Below are 22796 nucleotides of genomic sequence, written 5' to 3' on the forward strand. Positions count from 1 at the left end.
CATAACTACATTCAAGAGATGCTTTTATTAAAAATGCTGGCCATATGTAATGATAAGCCAGTAGTGGGATTCAGTAGGAAAACGGAATTCCCTGTGGGGTAATGATTTTCACAGCAAACTGTGTTCTGGGACATAGCTCTGTGACGGAGCCATTCCACAGTCTACTAGCTACCAGGAAGCTGCCAGCATCCTGGTCACCCAAGAGAAGGAGGGTGTGTTTTCCACGGGAGGAAGAGGGAATTACTTCAGCCGTGCAGATGATAGATCCTGCACCACCAGTGTCACGACAGGGCACGTTTCTGAAGCTCTTGGAATATCGAGTAGAATCTAGACCTCTCTGGGGGATAAATCTCCCCACTTCTCTTTTGTTTTCTTTTGCCAACCTCAAATAGAAACAGTACATATGCCACCACTCCCACGCCCCAGATGTTATTTCTAAGAAATCTGGAAAATCCAGCACTCTTTCAGCGGAACCACCTGATTCCCATTAGCCTTAGCGGGAGAGAGGGCTCTTCTTAGAGGAGAGTCACCCTGGATGGATAAATCATCATCAGCCTGTGGCCCTGGGGTGGGGACGGGGTTCTCTGCTTCCCCAGCTGTGGCCTTGTTGGGGGGGAAGGAGGGCTGCCCCAGGCAGACCGCACTGGGGAGGAGCTGGGACTGACCCATCAGAGAGGTCTTCTGGGAACCCTCTGAAATCCTCCAGACAGGGGGTACAAAGACACAAGCTCACCAAGTTGACATTCTGCCTCTGTGTGTGTGTGTTTCACTCCTCCTTCCACCCCAGGTTTGAAATAAAGGACAGAACCTCCCAGTATCATTTAAGGACCCTATTTTTTTCTAAATACTGACAGATTCATTTTTATTTTTTTTAATTATCTTTATTGGATAGAGACAGCCAGAAATCAAGAGGGAAGGGGAAGATAGAGACAGAGAGACACCTGCTTCACTACTCACAGAGTTTTTCTGCAGGTGGGGACCAGGACTCAAACTTGGTCCTTGTCCATTGTAACATGTGTGTTCAACCAGATATACCAGGATTATTGCTAGAGCTTGGTACCAGCACTATGAATCCACTCACTGCTCCTGGTGGCTTTCCTCCCCATTTTATTGGATAAAACAGAGATAAATTGAGAGAGGAGAGAGAGATAGAGGGGGAAGAGAGACAGAGAGACACCTGCAGACCTGCTTTGCCTGCAGGTGGAGATCTGGGGGCTCAAACCCAGATGCTTGTGCTGGTCCTTGCAATTCCTACTATGGGTGCTTAGCCAGGTGGGCCACCACCCTGCCACCATCCAGCCCCTCACCTCTTACTGATTTATTTTTGACCAGAGCACTGTTCCACTCAGGCTGCTGGCAGTGCTGGGGATTAAACCTGGGACATGTCACATGCAAGTCCTGTGTGCTGATACTGCCCTGATATGATCCCTCTAAATGTTGCGTGGCAATCTTGTCTGCACAGCTGGCTATGTGACAACCTTTTCAGCTTCATGGGTCTTAGCTGCTTAACTCATTGGAACATCTTGAACTTCTGGTGACAAGGGGACCCAAGAGCTCTTAGATTTGTCTTTTTAAGTATTTTATTTACTCTTAGTATTTTTATTCATTTATTGGACAGAGAGAAACTGAGATGGATGAGGATAGACAAGGGGAGAGAGAGAGAGAGAGAAAGAGAGACCTTCAGAACTGCTTCACCACTCATGAATCTTTCTCCCTGCAGGTGAGGACCTAGGACTTGAACCTGGGTCCTTGGGCATGGTGACACGTGAGCTCAGTACAGTAATTTCTTTCTTCCTGGGACCTCTCTCCCTGCCTGCCCATTTCTCACTGTCCCATTTCTCTCACTGTGCCATCTCCTGCCATCTTCGACTTCTTAATGGTAATCAGGCCCCACTCAGGGTCTTGTGTTTGTAGAGCAGAGGCCTCAACACACACACACACACACACACACACACACACACTCTCTCTCTCTCTCTCTCTCTCTCTCTCTCTCTCTCTCTCTCGCTCTCACTCTCTCACATTCCTGATTTCTCCTCTCCAGGGCTGTGTTCATTCAGATGGGCAGACAGACAGAGAGAGACTGAGGCAATGGAGACCCTGGTGCATAGCACACAGAGAGCCCCCTCACACACACACACACACACAGACACACAAACAGACACACACACACAGACACACACACACAGACACACACACACACACACACACACACACACACACACACACACACACACACACACACACACACACACACTCTCACATTCCTGATTTCTCCTCTCCAGGGCTGTGTTCATTCAGATGGGCAGACAGACAGAGAGAGACTGTGGCACTGGAGACCCTGGTGCATAGCACACAGAGAGCCCCCTCTCACACACACACAGACACACAAACAGACACACACACACAGACACACACACAGATACACACACACAGATACACACACACAGACACACACACACACACACACACACACACACACACTCTCACTGATTCTGGGAAGAGAGTGCTGATGCCCAAGCAGGCATCTCCCCCCCCCTTTGACACCTGCAGGATCACCTCAATTGTTTTAAACCTGCCACTCAGGGGTATGGGGGTGCTGGTGGGAGGCATACATTGTAGAGCTCACATGTTACAAAGCACAAGAACCGGGGTTCAAGCCCTCAGTCCCCACATGCAGGGGGAAGCCTCATGAGTGGTGAAGCAGTGCTGCAGGCGACTCTCTGTCTTCCTCTCAACGGCTCCCTGTCTCTGTCCTATAAACAAGCATTCAGAACATAATATAAACACTGGGGCCAAGGGCTGGCTCACCTGGTTAAGCGCACACATTACGGTGCACAAGGACCCAGGTTCAAGCCCCTGGTCCCCACTGCAGAGGGGAAACCTTCACGAGTGGTGAAGCAGAGCTGCAGGTGTCTCTCTGTTTCTCTTCCTCTCTATCTCCCCCTCCCTTCCTCTAGCCAATAATAAATATATATATTTTTAAAATAAAGGAACTAAATAATACATCTGACAGCGGGCATCAGTGTGTGGTGACTGCAGACTGCCCAGGGAGATCCCCAGGGGAGAGCTGCCCGCCTGTGGTCATCATGGCGAATGGGAGGTCCGCCTAGGGGCAGAGCATCCGTGAGTGCTGGGGGGAGGCTGCTGAGACCCCCATTTCATCATCACCCGTGCGGCTGCCTCTGAAAGTCTAGAAATCGGGTCCAGAGTGGGAAGGGGGAGAAATGGCAGCAGGTGGAGTGACACGTCCCGGGAAGGTGCACTACCCCCCCCCCCAAAACCACGTGACTTGACGTGCGGGCGTGAGAGACCACCCATTTAAAGCCTTCCTCATCTCCCTCCCTCCCTCCCTCCTTTCCTTCCTCCCTTCCTCCCTCCCTCCCTTCCTTCCTCCTTTCTTTCTTTCTTTCTTTCTTTCTTTCTTTCTTTCTGTCTTTCTTTCTTTCCTTCTTTCTTTCGTTCCCCTTCTTGTTTTTCCTTTGCCTCCAGGTTATTGCTGGGCTCAGTGTCAGCTCTACGGATCCATTGCTCTTGGAAGCTACTTTTTTCTGCTTTATTGGACAGAACAGAGAGAAGTTGAGAGAGGAGGGAGAGCTAGAGAGGGACAAAGAGACGCCTGCAGACCTGCTTCACTGCTCATGAAGTGTCCCCACTGCAGGCAGGGAGCCGGGGGCTCGAACCCAGATCCTTGCACTTAGTACTATGTGCGCTTAACCGGATGTGCCACCATCTGGCCTCTGCCTTCTCCATGTTTCAAAGACAGAATTAACAGCCATTTTTTTCTGATTTTATCATCTGGAAGACTTTTTTTTTAAGGGAAATGTGCCTTCATGGTAGAGTTATCTCCTCCAGTGATGGCTTACAGAGACTCGAGCAAGACTTGAGAGTATTGACGACCTTCTGCGTCGGAAACTCTGGACTCTTGAGGGTCTTGGGGACACCTCTCGTCTGGGACCCCTGGTATCTCTGGACTGTTGCTTCCTATGTATCCAATGTGATCCTGGTAGAAAACAGATGTGTGTGTGTGTGTGTGTATGTGTGTGTGAGTGTGTGTGTGTGTGTGTGAGAGTGTGTGAGTGTGTGTGTATGTGTGTGTGTGAGTGTGTGTGTGAGTGAGTGTGAGTGTGTGTGTGAGTGAGTGTGTGTGAGTGTGTGAGTGTGTGTCTGTGTGAGTGTGTGTCTGTGTGTGTGAGTGTGAGTGTGTGTGAGTGTGTGTGAGTGTGTGTGTGTGTGAGTGTGTGTGTGAGTGAGTGTGTGTGTGAGTGTGTGTGAGTTTGTGTGAGTGTGTGTGTGTGAGTGTGTGTGTGTGAGTGTGTGTGTGAGTGTGTGTGTGTGAGTGTGTGTATGAGTGTGTGAGAGTGTTGTGTGAGTGTGTGTGTGTCTGTGTGTGTGAGTGTGTGTGTGAGTGTGTGTGTGAGTGTGTGTATGAGTGTGTGTGTGAGTGTGTGTGTGAGTGAGTGTGTGTGTGTGAGTTTGTGTGAGTGTGTGTGTGTGAGTGTGTGTGTGTGTGTGTGTCTGACGTGCACGGTATGCTTGTGTCTGTTCTCCGTTGCTGTTGTCCAAATATTTTCTGAACCTCTCCAGGCTCATGTGCTTCCCTTCAGACCTCTAGGATCATGGCATAATTGGGAAACCAGCTCTGCCTAGTTCTCCAGTCTCCCTCTTAGATCCCCTGGGGGGGTGAGGGGCAGAAGTCCAGCCCCTTTGCAGTCACAGCTGGGACTTGACTGTGCTCCGGATCAGGCTGCAAGGCTCCCCACCTGCCGTCTTGAAACTGGACCCTGGGGTGGCAGTAAGGAGAACGCTGTGTGTTGGCCCTTTTGCTCTGCTTGCACAGAATTCTGAACCCCGGGCCTCCATATACGAGTCCTGACACCATGGGGATAGCCAGCGGCATCTGGCCAGCTCCACTGCCTCCCCTGTCTGTGCCCAGGTCCCGGGGAGAAGGCTCCAGTTACAGATGGCCAGTGCCCCCTGCCCCCACCTCCCCTGCTTTACAAGTCAGCCTTGCCTCTTTGTGGAGGGAGGTTCTTATGGGTGATGCTTCTACCAGAAGAAGTCTGTTTTCTGTCTGGGAAGGACTGGCCAGGACAGGAAGTCTCATTTCCTGCAGCGGGAAGGGAAGGGCTTGGGGGTCTGCTTCCCAGGGCCCAGCCTCCAGCGGCCTGTTCCTCCTGCCCTCTGACGTCAGGACTGCCAGCTGCCCCCCTGGCAAACAGTGCCATTCCTCCTCTTTCTCTTTCCAAAGTCACCAGTTCCAACTTCCCTTTTTGTGGTGATTGGGAGCTTCCCTTTTTGTGGTGATTGGGATTGCCCCAGCCCTGGCTGCCCTGCCCTGCCCTGCCTCTTCCCTGCCTGGAGCTGTTTCTCCCATTTGCTTCTCCACCCCCCCACACACACCCCACCCCACCACACTGCCTCCCCCAGGCTGCAGATTCTCTGCAGAGAAATGTAGCAGAAATATGCTGAAACCATCACCGCTGGTTTCAACCAAGAGTCTGGACGTGGAGGGAGAGGGGGCAGCAAACAGGGCTGATTCTGCACAAGGAACTGAGCCGGAAGCCGTCACCAAGAGGCAAAGTCCTGGCCAGAGAACAAAAAACACATCCCCCGTGTGGCTGCCCCTCGTCTCTGTCCTAGACTTAACACACCAGCCAGCACCCAAACTTCCGCTGCAGTGATCATAGCTAAGGAATGAGGGCTGGGGACTCCACACCCGGCACTGGGTTCAGCACCTTGCCCGGAGTGTGGCTTTATTGCAACTGCACTTGATTTCATAACTGAATACTCACAACAGTGTGACCAGGCTGACGATTATATAAACATACTAAATGTGTTTTATAAAGTATACATATTCTAGAAAGCACCAATAACTTTGTCATAGATTACATTAGCAACAGATGTGTGATAATTATCCAATCGCATACATAATATGTTATTGTTTCTTAGTTATATATTTACTTTGTTTATTGTATTTAGTTCATTTATTTATATTCTACTTGCACATGCATTACTACATGAGGATATATACTGTAGATTATCTGTGTCCTTTTTCTTGATCTTTAATTTGTTTTTTAGATACACACAATGAGAAATCAAGATTGGAGAGAGAGATAGAGAGGGAGAGAGAAAGAGAGACACCTGCAGCCCTGCTTCACCACTTGGGAAGCTTCCCCACTGCAGGTGAGGAGTGAGGCTTGAACCCGGGTCCTTGCGCATGGTAACGCGTGCACTCCAGCAAGAGCACAACCCCCCAGCCCCAAATGGTCTATATTCTGTTTGGGGGGATTAGGTTCTATTTAAGCACACGGGGTGGTGCTGGGGAAGTGCCGTGGGGGCACCTGGCCTCCCCCACTTGACAAGGTCAGGGGTAGCTTAGTGGTTTCTGTTTCCCCTTGTCCAGTGGAGCTGGGGTGTGGGTTTGCATGTGTGACCTTCTGTGATGTCAGTCTTAATGCAGGATTTCTGCCAATTATCACCCAAAGGCTCATGTCTGAAACTGTGGGTCCTGGTATGGTTTATACACTCACTGGCCCTCAGGAAGGCAGGCAGTAGTGCAGCACCAGGCACTAGGCCTCTTGTTTTTTATTAGTCACGAGGTAAATCAAAGCAATTTTTAAATATTTATTTATTTACTTATTCCCTTTTGTTGTCCTTGTTGTTTTATTGCTGTAGTTATTGTCGTTGATGTTGTCATTGTTGGATAGGCCAGAGAGAAATGGAGAGAGGAGGGGAAGACAGAGAGGGGGAGAGAAAGACAGACACCTGCAGACCTGCTTCACCGCCTGTGAAGAGACTCCCCTGCAGGTGGGGAGCCGGGGGCTCGAACCGGGATCCTTACGCCGGTCCTAGCACTTGGCGCCACCTATGGTTAACCCGCTGCACTACAGCCCGACTCCCCATCAAAGCAATTCTAAAGCTGTTTAAATTAGCAAGCATAGTTTTCTGTTTAAGAGGAGAACAAGATGGGAGAAGGACATTTGTATAGGGCAACTCTATATAGAGTCTGTTTCAGATTAACATTCTCTTGCTTTATTTGTATTTTATTAGTGATTTAATGTTTACAAAATTATGACATAACAGTGGTACCCACACTCTTCCCACCACCAGAGTTCGGTGTTCCTTTTCCCTCTATTAGAAATTGCAGTGTTTCTCCCAAGGTCACACTGTGGGTTGACTGTGGGCTGACTATTGTTCCTGTAACTATATATTTGCCCTTTATTCGTCCTGTGGTCCTGCCTTCTCTTCCTTCCTAAGTCACAGCTACACCCATGACTACTTTTGAGTGTCCTTCCTTTTTACACAGGGTCCTGATGGAATTGGAGTTCCGAGCCCTCTGGTCACCTTCCTAGAACATTTCTGCCCCATTAGGAGTCTGGACCAAAATTCTTTTTTTTTGGGGGGGGAGCAGAAGGTGGAAGTTGTGGCTTCTGTCATTGCTTCTCTGCTGGACATGGGTGTTGGCAGGTGGATCCACACCCCCAGCCTGTGTCTGTCTGTCCCTAGTGGGGCAGGGCTCTGGGGGTGGGGGTTCCAGGACACACTGGTGAGGTCGTCTGCCTGGGGAGGTCAGGATGGAAACACTCTTCTGTTTCAAGTTGTTTATTTTGTTTCATTTCATTTCATTTTGCCTACAGGGTTATCGCTAGGGCTCGGTGCTACACATTCACTGCACCTGGCAGTCATTTTTTTTCTATTTTTATTGGATAGGACAGAGAGAAATTGAGAGAGGAGGGGGGATAGAAAGGGAGAAAGAGACACCTGCAGATCTGTTTCGCCGCTTGCGAAGCGTCCTCCCTGCTGGTGGGGGGCCAGGGTCTTGTGCAGGTTGCACTATGTGCAAGTCACTGGACGCACCGCTGCCCAGCCCCTTCATTTCTCTCTCAACTAGTGTGCCCGAGAGAGGCTCTGCAGACCGATGGCTGTGGCATCAGCAAGTCAGATGTCGCTCGCTCGTTCACGTTGGGGATCTAAGGACAGTGGCCTGGAGCTCTGGCTCTGCTGACATTCAGCTGACTTTTAAGGTCTCTGCTGGCTGTGCAGGAGAATTAGGCCATGGGGTGCATGATGCTGTGGCAGCTGTGCGTCAGGCAGAGGTAGACCTCACGTGCTGAGATGTCGTCCCCGGCCTGTCCTCCCACACAGGGAGACCGTACGCAGATGGTCTGAGAGCAAACGGCCCCTGTGCTCTCTTGGAACCCACACTTCTCTTCTAGGAGATTACACCTGCTGTGACCTGGTGGTCAAAATCCAGGAGTGTAAGGGGAGGGCTGTCACCACCCCGGCCGAGCCCCCGCCGGTGCCCCCCGAGTCTGCGTCCCCCACGCCAGCACCTGCGAAGGAGCCAGAGACCACCGACCTGCCAGAGGAAAGTTCTGAGGACCCTCAGGTGCCTGCACCCTCCTTAACCCTGCAGGTGAGGCTTTCTATGTCCCCAGGCTTGACTCTCACCCAGAACTGAGCACACTGCTGCTTCTGAGGCTGCAGACCTGCCTCGCTGCGAGGGGCCTCCGTGACACCAGACAGCTTCCCCGACCCCTCCGTGCTTCTGTCTCCCCCCCACCTGTCCCTGTGCGTGATGGAGGCAGTGGTGCCGTTTCCATCCAGCCAGACGGCAGGTGAAGGATCACGGAAGATCCGCACTGAATCACGCGTCACTCTGTGATACGCACAGTCCTCTCTAGACGTGTACAACTCAGTGACCACAAGGGGTCATCACCATGGCAGCTTGGAGCGAGGGGGCTGTCCCCAGACCTGGGCCAGGTCACTTCACAGAGTCTGTGCCTCCCCTCCACCCAGCGCCCACGTGAGGCATTAGCCCTCCAGCCCCGTCTTCAGATAGGGTCACCACGCCTCTGCATGTCTCTCAAGTCGTGTGGGGCTGTGAGTTTCCAGAAACAGAGGCTTCCGGAAGCTTCCACAGGGCATCTTTTGCTGATGTCGAAGTAATATGGAATGGGGGAAACGGGCCAAGATGGTTCCCCCATGGTGGCAAATTCATCGCACTTAGGCTCGGTGAATTGGAGAGAAAAGCATGGTGTTCTGGAATCTTAAAACTTTTATTCAGGAAAAGTGAGAGCACACACACACCTTCCAGCCACGTGGGCTGGAAGGGACAGAGGGATGGATTTATACGCCGAAGCTCCAGAGGGCAAAACCAGGGTCCTGTGCACAGGTGCGCCACTGCCCGGCCCCTCAGGACCGACTTTTATAAATTCAGTGACCCAGCCCTTCTTTTCCTTGCTAAGCCATGCCCACACCGATGACAACTTCTGGATCACTTTCCCTAAGCAGCCCTGTAAGGATATATGTGGGGTGTTTTCTTTTTTTAATTCAGGAAATAAAGAGCTATTAAAATTATCACGATGCCCTGGGTTTGGTTACAGGCATTGCATATAAGGTGGAACAATGGGCTGGCTCTTATTCACTCTCATTTGGAAATAAGTAAAAGTGTATTTGTTTATTTTATTGCCACCAGGGTTATTGTTGAGGCTTGGTGCCAACACTACAAATCCATTGCTCCCAGTGGCCATTTTTCTATTTTATTGGATAGGGCAGAGAGGAATCGATAGGGAAGGGGAAGACAGAGAGCGTGAGAGACAGAGAGACACCTGCAGCCCTGCCTCACCACTCATGAAGCACCCTCTCTGCAGGTGGGGAGTGGGGGCTCAAACCCTGGTCCTTGCACACTGTAATCTGTGAATTCAACCAGGTGCGCCACCACCCGGGCCTCTAAGTAGGAACTCCTTTACGGGAGTGGAGCCCAAGGTGACTGCCCCAGCTCAGGAGTCCTGCTCCCGCGGCCACACCCTCTGCAGGTGCTTGAGCTGTCGTCCAGAGCCTCCCTGCAGGGACACTGTGGCACTAGCCGCCTCCTGTGCACCCCGGGCCCCCTGCAGACCTTGCCGAGGCTCAGGGCAGAGACCCCCCAGCAGGTGCAGCTCAGGGCTGGTAGGGGTTCCCTAGGACCATCTGCTTGGCCTCCTGTTTTAATTTTTTGGGGAAGGGACTGTCCATTCCAGTGGCCCCCCAGCTAGGGCTGTGTGCCAGTACAGTGGGCAGCAGGACCCCCAGTTAGGAGTGGGCAGCAGTTACAGTGGGCGGCAGGACCCCCAGATAGGGGTGGGCAGCAGTTACAGTGGGTGGCAGGACCCCCAGCTAGGGATGTGTGCCAGGCACAGTGGGCGGCAGGACCCCCAGCTACTAGGGGTTGACAGCCCCCTAGCTCAGGGGCCCTGCTTTTTAGGTGAACAGGGGTTTGGAAGGCAAGTTCAAGGCGGGGGTGTGGCTCAGGCTGCTGTCCGGGAGGGGCTCCTGGAGGTCCCCGGCTGGGCTGACATGAACTCAAGCGGCAGGTCTGGGTCTAGCTATGGAGCCGCTGGGCAGATGTGTTTGGCTGGAAGGAGGGTTCAGGCCAGTCTCTCTTCTCTCAGGCTAGGAGGCTTGCTTGTGGTCACACACCTCCAGTGTCTCACCAGCAATCTGGCCCTGGGGGGGGGGGCGGCAGTCATGTTGGCCCTGGGCTGCCCGCCAAGAACTGTGTGCAGGGGGTAAGAGGGGAGGCTGTGACTAGTACTCTGCTCTCTGTGCCAGCTTCCTGCTCTGTCAGGGCTGGGTTTAGGCTTCTACTCAAGGTCTCTCTCTTCTGTCCCCTGGCCCCTGGCCCTGCCCCTGGCTCCGTGTCCCTTGTCCACCACCCCTGTCCCTGTTCCCTTTCCCTGTGCCCTGGCTCCCTGTCCCCTCTCCCCTGCCCCTGCACACTTCCCCCTGCCTCTGTCCCCTGTCCCTGCCCTCTGCCCCCTGGATCCTTGTCCCCTGCCCACTGCCCCGTCCTCTGTCCCTGTTCACTTTCCTTGAACCCTGGCCCCTGGCCCCTGCCCCCTGCCCCCTTCCCCTGCCCCCACCAGGAGGCGCTGGAGGTGCGGAAGCCCCAGTTCATCTCCCGCTCTCAGGAGCGGCTGAAGAGGCTGGAGCACATGGCCCAGCAGAGGAAGGCCCAGCGGAAAGACGCAGTGGCGCAGAAGCAGAGCGTCCCCCCCACACGAGCCAGCAGGAAGCAGTTCACGATCCCCCATCCTCTCAGCGGTAGGAGCTGGCGGGGGTGGGGGGTGGTCTGCCAGGGTGGACTGAAGCCAAAGGTCTTCTTGTGGCCTCTGCAGGCAAGGACACCTGCAGTTCGGGGCAGGGACCCCTGAGCTCAGATCAACCCCCACCCCCAGGAGTGCCAGTCTTGTATTAAGGGGGGGGGCAGGAAAGCCAGGTGCTGGACTTGGTGATCGTCAGGGACGTATCAAGGGCCTGGGGATCTTCCCGAGTCCAGGACTCTGGCTCCTCAAATTTTCTTTTAGAACAAAACTCTTCTGTGCATCCCTTCAAGAAGGCAAAGCCAGCAGGACTCCCTCCCCCCCCCACACACACACACACACCAGGCAGTTCCGTCTTCAGGCTGGGGGTTGGCAGATCAGATGCTGGGGTTCAGCTCAACCCCATCTGTCAGTCTGTGGCCACCCGGGCCCCAGGGTCACACCAGACAGCCCTACCCCATCCTTTTTGCGGTTGGCCTCAGGGCTCGGGGCAGGGGGATTGGAACCGTCACTGAGCTCCTGGTTCCAGTAAATCCTCTAAAAATGCCCAGTACTCAGGGCAGCTCCTGGTAGCCACCATCTCCCCTCCAGCCCCTCAGGGAGCCCACTGGGCGAGACTCCCTGTGGGCCCAGCTTCAGCAGGAAGCACTGGGGACACCCCTACCCCATGGTCTCTGGGAAGGAAGCCGCAGGGTGCCTGCCAGCCGCCCGCAGAGCCCATCACTTCAGGCTCCTGCCAGATAGCTGCAAGTCCCCTCTGCCCTGGGCAATGGCGAAACAGTTCTCTGGGTGAGGGCACACTCCAGCGTGTTGCATCAGCATTGTGATCCAAGTACCAGGCGTCTGTCAGACAGACCTGGAGGATGGACGGCTGCCATCAGCCCCCAGGGCAGGTGTGAGGTGTCCGCAAACATCTCGCTGGTTGCTGGAGCAGAGTCCTCACACTGTTGTGCCTGGAGCCCACTAACAGCCTTTAAAACATATTTTAAAAATTGTTAGTAATAGTTTGTTAACAGGACTGTAAGGTGACAGGGTGCAGCTCCACACCACACCCACCACCAAAGTTCCAAGACTTAGAAACAGTTTGCTTGCTTCTGTTTGGTTTGAATTTTCCCCCAAGTCCCTGTGAATCAGCTCTCTAGAGTCCACAGGAGTGAAACCACCTGGCAGCTGCCTTTCATCTCTTTACTCATCTCACTAAGCATCATCACCTCCTGTTCTATCCATTTTGTCCCAAAGGACACAATATCATCTTTTTGATGGCAGAGTAGTATTCCATGGAGTCTCTATCCCATAACTTCGTAGCCAGTCATCTGTGGATGGGGCTTCTAGGCTGCTTCCACTCTCTGGCTGCATGTGTCCTTCCAAACTAGTGTCTGAGTGTCTACTTGATAAATACCCAAGAGTGGTATTGCTGGGTCATAAGGTGATTCCATTTTTTTTTAAGGACTCCTCCATAGTCTTCCAAAGGGGCGTGTATGTTCTTTTCTTGCCTCCATGGTTTTCACTGGAGCTCAGTGCCTGCACTACAAATCTGCTGCACCCAGAGGCCATTTTTCCCTTTTTTACTTTTTTCTTTTCTTCCTTCCTTCCTTCCTCCCTTCCTTCCTTCCTTTCCACCTTTCTTTCTTTCTTTCCTTCTTCTTCTTCTCCTCCTCCTTCCTCTTTTTCTTCTTCTTCTTTTTGCCTCCAGGGGCTCAGTGCCGGTACTACGAATCCACTGCTCCTGGTGGCCATCTTTTTTCCATTGTTGTTGCTACTGTCGTTGTTGGATAGGACAGAGAGAAATGGAGAGAGGAGGGGAAGACAGAGAGGGGGAGAGAAAGACAGACACCTGCAGACCTGCTTCACCACTTCAGAAGTAACCACCGTGCAGGTGGGGAGCCGGGGGGCTCGAACCAGGAACTTTGTGCTGGTCCTCGTGCTCAGCACTGTATGTGCTTAGCCCAGTGCGTTACCGCTCGGCCCCAAGTTTTTAAATTTTATATTCAATAGAACAGAGGGAAACTGAAAGAGGTGGGGGAGATAGAGAGGGAGAGAGAAAGAGAGACACCTGCTTCACCACTCATGAAACATCCCCCCTTCAGGTGGGGGGCAGATGCTTGAACCCAGGTCCTTGCACTGATCTGTGCACATAGCACTATATGTGCTTAACTGGTGTACCAGCACCCAGTCCTGCCCCCCCCCCCAACAGCCTTTGAAACTCAAAACAAGAAAAATGAGGGAAAAAGGAGGGTGGATGTTTAGAGCAGCCCCTCCCTCAATCTCAGTCTTTACCCAAATGTAAACATTGGGGGCCAGGTGGTGGTGCAGCCACCCTGTTGTGCACACATGTTACTATGCTCAAATGCCGGGCCTTAAGCCAGCTCCCCCCCTGCTCTGCTCCATCCTGCATGGCTGATGCTGCGGTCTATTTACATCATCATTGTTTTCCCTGAGACCCACCCTGCCTGCAGGGTATTAATTAATCCCACCGGTTAAAACCTTCACAACGGTTGCTACGGAAGCTTTCTACCTTCCCACTCTGTCCTTTTCTTCACCCTTTCCTAGCCATTTCCTTTTCCGACTTGCCACTTCCGGTTCAAAATATATAAAAGCGTGGTCTCTGATCAATAAAGACACATTGCATTCCGGCTCTGCCACGAGTTCCTGGTCTCTCTCATTGAGGAAGCAGCCGCCCAGGCTGGCTCCGGTCGAGTTCTCTCCAACCTCATGCTAGCCCGGCACAAATAAAAGAGGTTTTAACAAACCGGGTGGGAGGGCAGGGGAAACCCAGGCAGTGCTGCACCTGGTGTAGTGCCCACATCACAGTGCACGAGGATGTGGGTTCAAGGTCCCAGTCCCCATCTGCAGAGCGGGAAGCTTCACAAGCTGCAGGTGTCTCTCTCTATCTCTCCCTTTTCCTCCTCCCCTCTCAATTTCCCGCTGTCTCTATGCAATCAGTAGTAGAGAAATAAAATATTTTTCTTGATTTTAAAATAAAATCTGTTAGAGAGAGACCTCAGAGCCGCCAGGCACTTCAACGGACCGGGTGTGTGTACCGCTACAGCTCCGAGCGCTCTCGGGCAGGGCTGCTGGACTGGACCAGTGCATGGCTGTCCAGGGATAGTCCCTGCCTTGACCAGTCCCTCCCATTGGGCCGCTGAACCCTGAGCCTCTCTAAGGGGCAGCGATGACCACACACACGTGAACACAGGCTGTTCCTGGCTGCCAGGGGCCTCAGCCAGCCTGGAAAGGGGTCACACCTTTGTCCCCCTCGGCCAGCCCAGCCCTGACTGCTTGGCATTGTGGGAAGTCCCCTTCCTCCTCCCCGGGGAGCCCAGGCATGCCCTCTCAGGGCCTGCAGCAGTGGGGGCAGCTCCTGCCTCTACCCCAGACCACCAGAGTGCTCAGCCTCCTGTTAGGACCAGAGGTGGGGACTTGGGGTGCACTCAGCATAGCTGGCCAGTCAGCACGGGCAGGAGGACACCAGCTCCCTCCCTGGGGACCAGGAGGACTCAGCTGCGTGGGGTAGTGACCGCAGAGTCCCTGTAGCTGGCCTCGCCTGCACAGAACCCGCAGGCAGACGTGTCCCGACAGCAACAGTCCCTCTCTCCTCTGGGACCCTGTGGGGCTCAGGCTGCTGAGTCCCCATGGCAGTGGCCACCCTGTGATGGGACCAAGCTTGGGGCCTTCCTGGATCTCCCTCCCTGACCCCCTTCCAGCCTGACTCTGCTCCCTTCACTCCTCCTCCCAGTTGTTTCTCCTGCCTTTGGAATATTCACAGTCCAGGAGGCCTTTGCTGTTTCTCTTCTTGTGAAACTTCTCTGCACACTGGTTGGTTGTACACTTAACCTACGACTGTTCAGAAATTCCATCAGAAATGGCCTCTTCTTATAGGAAGCCCTCCCTGACTACCACCAGCTTCCACACCAGCTCCCATGGATCGCACACCTCCTGAATCTCACTGACTTTGGACTTAAAAAATGACTCGGTGAGCGTGCCGGTTAAAATCCATCCAGCTTATAAGAACAGGTCACTCCCTCCGGACAGCCCAGCCCCCTGGCACAGAGCCAGCCGTGGTCTGAAATGCATTAGCCACACCACAAGGTGAGCCAAGGCAGCACTGTTCCGACCACGGACCAGTACAAGGACGGAATTCTCCGGAAGGCACTGTGAAATTCCTGCCCCGGCGACTCTTGGCTGGGAAGCCTGGAAAGGAGCCCACGTTCCCAGAGCATCGGGCCGGAGAAATGGCCCCGGCCATTGGGAGGGAGTCAGCCTGCGGAGGGCCACCGGGCCGCCCCCTCCGGAGTCCTGACCTGGGAGCCCCAGAACGTCTGCCCATAAGGCACCTGAAGAAACATTTGGGTTTCTCCTCCCAGTAGTGCTCAGGGAGGAGTGTGCGGACATGCTTATCAGACAGACGCTTCTCAGACAGATCAGATGCTCCCCGAATCCCAGACGCTGGAGTGGGGGCATGTCTGGTGTCCTCCTCTGTGACACCAATGACAGGGGGTCTCTGGACAGGCATGGGGAAGGTCAGTTAGGGGAGAGGAGATCGGTGTGTGTGTGTGTGTGTGTGTGTGTGTGTGTGTGTGTGTGTGTGTGTGTGTGAGTGTGTGTGTGTGTGTGTGAGTGTGTGTGTGTGTGTGTGAGTGTGTGTGTGTGTGTGTGTGCTGGTGAGAAGGGGCAGGGAAGGAGCCTGTTAGTGCCACCAACGTAACGAAAGATTAAAACAGGAGGAGAGGGAGAGACGGTGGCTGGAGGGTGAGGGAGTGGGGCATTGCAAGAGGCTTCTCTGCCTCAGTTTTACTTGCCAGCTCCTTCTCTCTTACCCCACGTTGCCGATCGGTGACAGCGTGGCAGGGAGCAGGTGTCAGCCTGCTGTCCTCCTGGCTTTTCTCTCAGTCGCATTTTCTCTGGAAGGAATCCTTTGAGAAATGTCAGACGGGCCATGTCTGGACGCCCAGTGCCGGGGAAAGTAGCGGCAAGTCCGGCCAACAATAAAGATGGACGTTTCTTGGGCCTTACTTCCCCCAACCCCCTTGGGCCTTGAAAGCTTTCTTCTCTCAGTCTGGTGCGTGCCTCTTTGGCTGACAGCCACACCTACTGCACTTTGCTCAAGATGCCTAACTGAGTGTCAGGCCATCACTTCCTACGGAAATGCAGGGCTGTGAGATGCCGGCCTTCTTCTGGTCGCTGCTTCCCTTCATCCCTGGAATGCCAGGAAGCGAGGGTGGAGGCCCCCATGCTACCTCCAGGCAGAGTGGGGGCTGGGGGCAGGTCTGGCTCCAGCCTGTGGCTGACTCTGCCTGGCCGGAAGTCTGTCTGTCTGTTACCACACAGACTGCAGACTCTGGGAGGTGACTGGACCGGTTCCTGTCTTCCTGGTGACAGTGGCTGCTCCTGTCCTGGTGGGTCGCACCCTTCCAGAGAGCCTTGTCCAGGCATGGCGCCCATGAAGGGTCTCTCTGGGCTGATTTTGTGTGGATTAGGACACCACAGCATGGCTCCAGCATCCACGGAGCTCGAATCCAGGGTCTTGCTGACTACTTCACCAGCCGAGCTCTCTTCCAGCTCAAGCCGAACCTTGCTGACGGTCGATCTCATCTCCATCCATCACGGTGCCACAGTGTCTGTTGACAGGCTGGAGCTGGGCTTCAGGGTCGCTCACGGGTACTCAGTCCCCTTAGAGAGTACTGAGTCCGCCCACCGTAGTGTTTCTCCAGAAAGTGCAGCATCCCCGTGCCTTCTGAAGTTCATCCTCTCTCCATTTGCTTTCCAGATAACTTGTTCAAACCCAAAGAAAGGTCCATTTCAGAAAAGGAGAGATACATGCACTCCAAGAGGTAACATAAGGTCCAGGGGAGGCTGTGTGTGCAGGGAGGGGCCGGGGGAGCTGGGCGGCGCAGGGGCTGGGGTGGAGAGCATCTCTTTATTGTCTGGAGGGCCAGGGTCTCAGGTCTTAAGGGCCGTGGGCTGAGAAGCTGGAGGGAAGTGGGGGTCAGATGGGGTCTTGGGCTGTCAGCTTGTCCCCGTGTGAACCAAGGAAGTTGCTGGGTCTGGGTTTCCAAGAGAGTGTTGTCACTGGACTCAAAGACACCCCAGAATCTTGGGGCCTCATGTTGGTGCAGCTAGTTGAGCACGTGCACACACACACAGGCACTCACACACACTCACACTCACACACTCACACACACACACTCACACTCACACACACACTCACACACACACACACACTCACACTCACATACACTCACACCCACCCACTCATACACACACACACTCACTCACACACTCACACACACACTCACATACACTCACACCCACCCACTCATACACACACACTCACACACACACACTCACACACACACTCACTCACACTCACACAGACACTCACACACACTCATATACACACACTCACACTCACACACTCACACTGACACACACTCACACACACACACTCACACACACACTGACACACACTCACACACACACTCACTCACACACTCTCACACACACACTCACATACTCTCACACATACACTCACACACTGACACACACACACTCACTCACACACACACATACACTCACACTCACCCACTCACACACACACACTCACTCACACACACTCACACACTCACTCACACACACACTCACACACACTCACACACTCACTCACACACAGACACACTCACACACACACACTCACACACACTCACACACACACTCACACACACACTCACTCACACACTCTTACACACACACTGAGACACACACACTCACACACACTCACTCACAACTCACACACTCACACACACTCACTCACAACTCACACACATACACACACACTCACACACACACTCACTCACACACTCTCACACACACACTGAGACACACACACTCACACACACTCACTCACAACTCACACACACACTCACACACACACTCACTCACACACTCTCACACACACACTGAGACACACACACTCACACACAAACAGACACTCACACACACACTCACACACTGACACACACACACTCACTCACACACACTCACACACGGACACACACATACTCACACACTCACTCACACACTTTTACACACACACTGAGACACACACACACTCACACTCACACTCACACTCTCACACACACACACTCATACACACACTTACACACTGACACACACACACTCACACACTGAAACACACGCACAAAGCTATGTGCAAGGACCTGGGTTCAAGCCAGGGAAATGTCATCCACTGAGAATTTAAAGTGCTTGGCACAGAGAGGGGTGAGAACAGCTGGGAAGGTGGGACGGGTCCCCTTCCCCCCTGCTTTTCCCCTCCTTATGCCACCCCTGTGGTGCTCACCCAACTTGCCCTCTGTGGGGAGCCTCTCTGAGGATCCAGGACTGTGGAGTGGCCCGAGGAGATGGCTCAGCTGTAGACAGGGAGACTTGTTGAGTGAGGTGCTGGGCTCTATCCTGGATGAGTGGTGTCTCCCACCTCTCTCTCTCACACACACAAAATAAATGAGCCAATAAATACTAAGGAGAAGTGAAGGGGAGGAGGAGAAGGGCCAGCCATAAGGGCCGCTGGGTTCTAGGAATCTCTGCTTCAGACGTAAAAGGATGAACACGCCTCACACCCAAAACCCAAACCCCAAACTCATCTTTTATTATCTCATTAAAGATTCAGCCAAATCTGTCCTCCCAGTCTCCCAACCCAAAGCTGATATTACAGAGTTTTGCCATTAAATTACGTTAAATTCAGTAGGTGCACACACACACACACACACACACACACACACACACACACACACACACACACACACACGTCTTGTTCCTTTGTATGTCCTGATACTTGTGTGTATTTGTTCCTTTTTTCTATCTTTTCTTTTCTTCCTTTCTTTTTTGTTTTTAAGGATTTAAAAATGCTTTTTATTTTTATTTATTTATGGACAGAGATAAGCAGAAATCAAAAGGAATGGAGGGATAGAAAGGAAGAAAGACAGAGAGACACCTGCAGCCCTGCTTCACCACTCATGAAGCTTTCCCCTGCAGGTGGGGACTGGAGGCTTGAACCTGGGTCCTTGCTCACTGTGATGTGTGACGTCAACTGGGCCTACCACCACACGGCCTCTCCCCTTCCCTTCCCTTTCTTTCCCTTCCACTCTCTTCCTTTCTCTTTGCTTCTCCCTCTCCCTCTCTCTCTCTCTCTTTTCCTTCTCTTGTAAATAGAGGCAGAGAGAAAGAGGGAGACCACAACACCAAAGCTTCCTCCACTGTAATGGGGGCCAGGATCGAACCTGGGTCATGAACATTGCAAAGCAGAGGACTACCCCAATGAGCTATTTGACCGGCACTGTTGTTCTGTTCTTTTCTTTCCTTTTCTTTTCTTTACTTTTCTCTTCTTTTTTGCCTCCAGGGTTATTGATGGGACTTGGTGCCTGCACTACAAATCCACTGCTCCCAGAGGCCACTTTTTCCCATTTTTTGCCCTTGTTGTTTATCATCATTCTTGTTATTATTGTTGTTGCTATTTATTGATGTTGTTGTTGGATAGGACAGAGAGAAATGGAGAGAGGAGGGGAAGACAGAGAGGGGGAGAGAAAGATAGACAGACACCTGCAGACCTGCTTCACCGCCTGTGAAGCGACTCCCCTGCAGGTGGGGAGCCGGGGGCTCGAACCGGGATCCTCACACCGGTCCTCGCGCTTTGCGCCATGAGCGCCTAACCCGCTGCGCCACCGCCCGACCCCCTTGTTATTCCTTTTCTAACTCCAAGGAGGCAGAATTTGACCAAAAGGCTAGCAGAGCAGTTTACATTCAGGGTGGCCAAGCAGGCAGGACAGTTCCTCATCCCCCGGGCAGGTGGCTAACTGTCATAGACAACGGAGGAGGGGCAAGAGCCTTCTAGAGAAATAGCCAGCCTCGGGGCCAGGCAGTGACACCTGGTTAAGCAGACACATCCCAATGCACAGGACGAGGTTCAAGCCCCTGGTCCCCACCTGCAGGGGGGAAGCTTCATGAGTGGTGAAAGTGTCTCGCTGTCTCTCTCCCTCTCTATCTCCCCCTTTCAATTTTCCTCTGTCTGTATCCAATAATAATTCAGTACATATTTTTTTAAGACATCAAAGAGGGAGTCAGGTGGTAGCTCAGTGGGCTAAGCACACGTGGCGCAAAGCATAAGGACCGGCTTAAGGATCCTGGTTCGAGCCCACCTGTAGGGAGGTCGCTTCACAGGTGGTAAAGCAGGTCTGCAGGTGTCTATCTTTCTTTCCCCATCTCTGTCTTCCGAATCTCTCTCCATCTCTCTGTCCTATCCAACAGTGATACAACAATGGCAGCAACATGGGGAAATGTCCTCCAGAAGCCGTGGATTTGTAGTGCAGCAGTGCTGGCCCAAACCCTACTGATAACCCTAAAGACAAAAAAATCAATAAATAGAAAGCATTAGAGAGAGATAACTGACCTCTCCAGCTTCGTCAGGGTGAGGGTGGGGCGACTCTGCCCATGGGGCTGGTCCTCCTCGGACCCGTGATGCCCTCGACCGGGGCATCCCTGAGTTCCCTGGGAGGGCTCGCTCTCCCCTGGGCAGCAAAAGGGGCCTTGGAACAGACAGGGCGGCACTGCCGTCTTACGTCCACCCCACACGGTGCACGAATGAATCTCTTTCCAGAATCTATAATAACCTGCCGGAAGTGAAAAAGAAAAAGGAAGAACAGAAGAAGAAGGTGGCTTTACAGAGCAACAGACTCCGTGCTGAAGTCTTCAAAAAGGTAAGGAAGGCCCGGATGGCAGCGGGTGGGCCGCCCTGAGGCATAGCTGCTGGCCTCGAACTTGAGCCTCTGTGTCCTCTCCAGCAACTCCTGGACCAGCTTCTCCAAAGGAGTGCCGTCTAGCTGCCCACTGGGCGCCGTGCACCTGAGTCAACCGGAGAGCCTGCTCAGCCCATTAAACCTGGCTTCTCTTCACCACGAACACCACTTCTTTGACTTCTATTTTTTTTTTTTGTTTTTTATTTTTAATCAAGGGAAACAAAGCTGCCTGAATGGATAAGCCAACCCCACAGCCTCAGAGGAAGTGGGTTCGCCCATTTAACTCTGTTCTCTTGTTGTTTTTTTATTTCTGGATTTTATTTTTTGTTTCCCCTCTGCCACTCCCCGCAGCAGGAAAGGCTTTACCCACAAGCCTCTAGCCCTGTGGGTGGCTTTGTATTTTTTTTTCTTAACTTGTCATCAATTGTCCCGAACTCCAACCCATCCCCTTTGAAAGAGCAGTCCTGATTCCTGCCACTTCTGCAGACCCCAAATTTGGGGTCATAGCCCCGTGTGTTTAAAACTCGGTGTTGCGTGTGCCACGTGGCCGTCCCCACCAGCCTGGGGCCACACCAGAGGCCATGGAGCTGTTTCCATGACCCCTGGCTGGTCTGGTCGGAGCAGCCTTGTCACTCCCCCCCCCCCCCCACACACACACACACGTACACCCCCAAGCTGTCATTCACCAGCAACCTCTACTTCTGTGGACGCCCGAGGACAGACGTGGCTAAAGACACTGGAGGCGTGGCGACACTTTGGTCATCAAAGCCCACACCGCCACCCTGGGCACGTCTCCCACCCTACTGGAGCCGTATTGTGAAGGAGAAAAACAAACAAACAAAACTCTGAGGTTCTGCCTCCTGTCTCCCCCCACCCCTACCCCCCGTGCAAGGCCCACTATTTACCGTGTGTCTTTGGAGACCAGAGAACAAACCAGTTTCTTTATGATTATTGTTTTTAACCAATAAAGGCAATGGTGACAGAAACCAAAGTCCTTGGTGACCTGGTGCTGAGAACAGACAAGGTGCTTGGCGTTCCACATGGACTGCCCTCCCCGTCCAGCAGGGGGCACTAGCCGGCCACCACCGCCTTGTCCTCCATCACCACTTTCTCTCCACCTCTGTCTCTTCCACCTCCTCGCCCTCCAGCTCCTCCTCGCCCTCCCTTCTCTTCCTCCTGTCCTGAGCAGCCTTTCCCCCATCTCGAACCCAGCTCAGAGCCAGAAGCACGGGCAGAAGGCTTTGCCCTGGAGACTGACAGGAGAAAAGCAGGGTATGAGGTGCTGGGGTCCCCACACCTCACTCAGACCGGCCCCAGGATGACAGAGGGAGCCTAGGGGAGGGGGGGATAAATGGCAGCCTAGGTGACACCTCTGTGCCCAGGCCTCCCGTCTCCCACCACTGGATACACCAGCCCCTGTGCTGGGAGGCCTCTCTGGATGTCTGCGGGAATGGGAACGCTCTTCAGAACCCCGCTTCCCGCCCGCCCTGCTCCATACCCTCCTGCCTGCCCTTCCTGGGACAGGCACTGTTTGCCTTCTTGTCCCTGCGAGACCGGCTGACAGGCACGAGGAGCTGGCGTGGAGCCCAGGCACCTGCATCCTTGACCACCCTGCTCCCAGCCGAGTCCCTGCGGCAAGGCATCAACCGGGTCCGGCCGGCAGAGAGACACTTCACGGTGGCTTAACAGCAAGTTTGAGGTGCAGGATGGTGACCGTGGCAGAGGACTGACAGTAAGTCTGCTTGGCAGAAGAGAAGCGGAGTGGGAATGGCCAGGGTAGAGGGAGCACACCCACTGGCCCCGAGACTGGGCAGGGATAGGTGCCTTGAGCCCCAATGCTGTGCCCATGCTGACTGATAATCAACTTATCTGTTTGTCTGTCTGTCTGTCGTGTCGATAAATAAAC

The 22796-nt window shown here is 53.3% G+C and overlaps 1 protein-coding gene across 2 annotated transcripts in view; it reads left to right on the forward strand.

The window, feature by feature from the left end:
- C14H10orf90 (chromosome 14 C10orf90 homolog) overlaps positions 1 to 21053 on the forward strand; it is a 201842-nt gene extending 180789 nt beyond the window's left edge. For both annotated transcript variants that reach the window (XM_060171086.1, XM_060171087.1), the window contains 5 exons: positions 8217 to 8416; positions 10908 to 11085; positions 16852 to 16915; positions 20752 to 20851; positions 20936 to 21053. In XM_060171086.1, coding sequence (XP_060027069.1) covers positions 8217 to 8416; positions 10908 to 11085; positions 16852 to 16915; positions 20752 to 20851; positions 20936 to 20974 — 581 coding nt within the window. In that variant the 3' untranslated portion in view covers positions 20975 to 21053. The remainder of the gene's footprint in view (positions 1 to 8216; positions 8417 to 10907; positions 11086 to 16851; positions 16916 to 20751; positions 20852 to 20935) is intronic.
- The last annotated feature ends 1743 nt before the right edge of the window (positions 21054 to 22796 follow it).

Source organism: Erinaceus europaeus, chromosome 14, assembly GCF_950295315.1.
Source record: "Erinaceus europaeus chromosome 14, mEriEur2.1, whole genome shotgun sequence".
Taxonomy (NCBI): Eukaryota; Metazoa; Chordata; class Mammalia; order Eulipotyphla; family Erinaceidae; genus Erinaceus; species Erinaceus europaeus.